At 48.3% G+C, this 1,736-nt stretch overlaps 1 protein-coding gene across 2 annotated transcripts in view; it reads left to right on the top strand.

Moving 5' to 3' along the window:
- Positions 1–1,736, top strand: part of LOC103156754 (sodium channel protein type 5 subunit alpha-like) — a 60,791-nt gene that overhangs the window by 49,367 nt on the left and 9,688 nt on the right. For both annotated transcript variants that reach the window (XM_016664565.1, XM_016664566.1), the window contains exon 18: positions 982–1,257. In XM_016664565.1, coding sequence (XP_016520051.1) covers positions 982–1,257 — 276 coding nt within the window. The remainder of the gene's footprint in view (positions 1–981; positions 1,258–1,736) is intronic.

The following is a 1,736-nucleotide window of genomic DNA, read 5'->3' on the forward strand; positions in this document are numbered from 1 at the left end:
TCCTCCTGTCCATCTGTCCTCCTGTCCATCTGTCCCTCTGTCCTCCTGTCCCTCTGTCCTCCTGTCCATCTGTCCTCCTGTCCATCTGTCCCTCTGTCCTCCTGTCCCTCTGTCCTCCTGTCCATCTGTCCATCTGTCCCTCTGTCCTCCTGTCCCTCTCATGTCTCAGTCTAACCATCGTTTCTCCTGTCAGTTTTCAGTCCCTCCAGGTTTCAGTATTACTGAGTGGAACCGGGTCGGCGTTCTGCAGAACCACCAGAACCGAGTCCAAACTCCTGCAGCTCCACAACAGGATCATAAAATGTTGTTATTGTGTATAAAACTTATTTAAAGGCTGGAAGAAAAATAAATCAGTGACAATCTGGCCTGAAATCAGATCAAGTATTTAAAACATGTCAAATTTCTTTAGGGAATAAAAATTTTATTTTCTCCAAACATTAAAGGAAACGAGTTTCTATTCTTGCTGAGTTCTGCAGGCGCTGCGACTCGGGTCCACATGAACCTTCGTCCTCCTCTTCCTCTCTGCTCTTCCTCTCTGCTCTGCTTGGGTTTCTGTGAAGAGGTGCATTATGGGTAGAAATGACTGGACCGTTTCCATCAGGCTGCAGGAAACGGAGCAGATCCAACCAGAATGTTTTTAAATGAATGAAACATAATTCAGATTAAACTGTTGGGAAATAATTTGATTTGCTTCAGTTTGGTTTTAAAGTCATGAATCAGTTCTGATGATAATCCGCTGGACGGACACCGACCCAAACCCAGCACAGTAAACCCAACAGACTCAGTGTTTACAGTGCGTCTCTGAGGAAATGCTGGATGTATTTTGTCTTGATGATGATGATGATGATGATGATCACTCCGTCCTCCTGGGACATTTTGGCTTTAAAGCTAAACTTCAATATCTGAACTCCTGGTTCCACCCGACCATCAAACCGCCGTTCTGCCGTCTGGACCCGCTGACCCGGTCCGGTCTGTCTGCAGGTGGTGGTGAACGCCCTGATCGGCGCCATCCCCTCCATCATGAACGTGCTGCTGGTCTGCCTGATCTTCTGGCTCATCTTCAGCATCATGGGCGTCAACCTTTTCGCCGGGAAGTTCGGCCGCTGCGTCAACCGGACCGGCTTCGTGTACGACGCCTCGATCATCAACAACCGGTCCGAGTGCAACGCCGCCAACGACACCTCGCAGCACTACTGGACCAAGGTCAAGGTCAACTTCGACAACGTCGGCGCCGGATACCTGGCTCTGCTGCAAGTGGTGAGCGTCACAGAACCAGAACCGCTCCACTCTGGGCTCAGAACCACTGACTGGGTTTATGAACACATACTCATTATTTCCCTTTTATCAGGACATTTTCCCACGTCACGCAGCATGGAAGGAAAAACCCGGTCCAATTTAATTTAAATTCAGATGAATAATTTCTGTTTCTTCTGAGACAAAGATTCAACCTCAACTGAACGTTGAGGCTGTAAAACATGTTTTCACCAGGTAAAGATGAGACGCACCGTCTCTTTAAGAGGTCATTCTTGGAGCAGCTCTGTGTTTCTGTTTCATTCTGTGCCTTTTCCAAAGCTAATCTTTCCGTCTGAATCGGGATAAAGCTGCTCCCACCGAGCGCCGGGTGAAATCGGAGCGGCCCTCGTTTTTTTCACTTCGTGGTTTGAATTCAGACTCAACAGGAAGAGCGAAGCTGCAGACGCTCCCAAAGTTCACGGCTGTTTTTAGACGGAGAGCAT

This window comes from Poecilia formosa, unplaced genomic scaffold (genome assembly GCF_000485575.1).
Source record: "Poecilia formosa unplaced genomic scaffold, Poecilia_formosa-5.1.2 Scaffold497, whole genome shotgun sequence".
Classification (NCBI taxonomy): Eukaryota; Metazoa; Chordata; class Actinopteri; order Cyprinodontiformes; family Poeciliidae; genus Poecilia; species Poecilia formosa.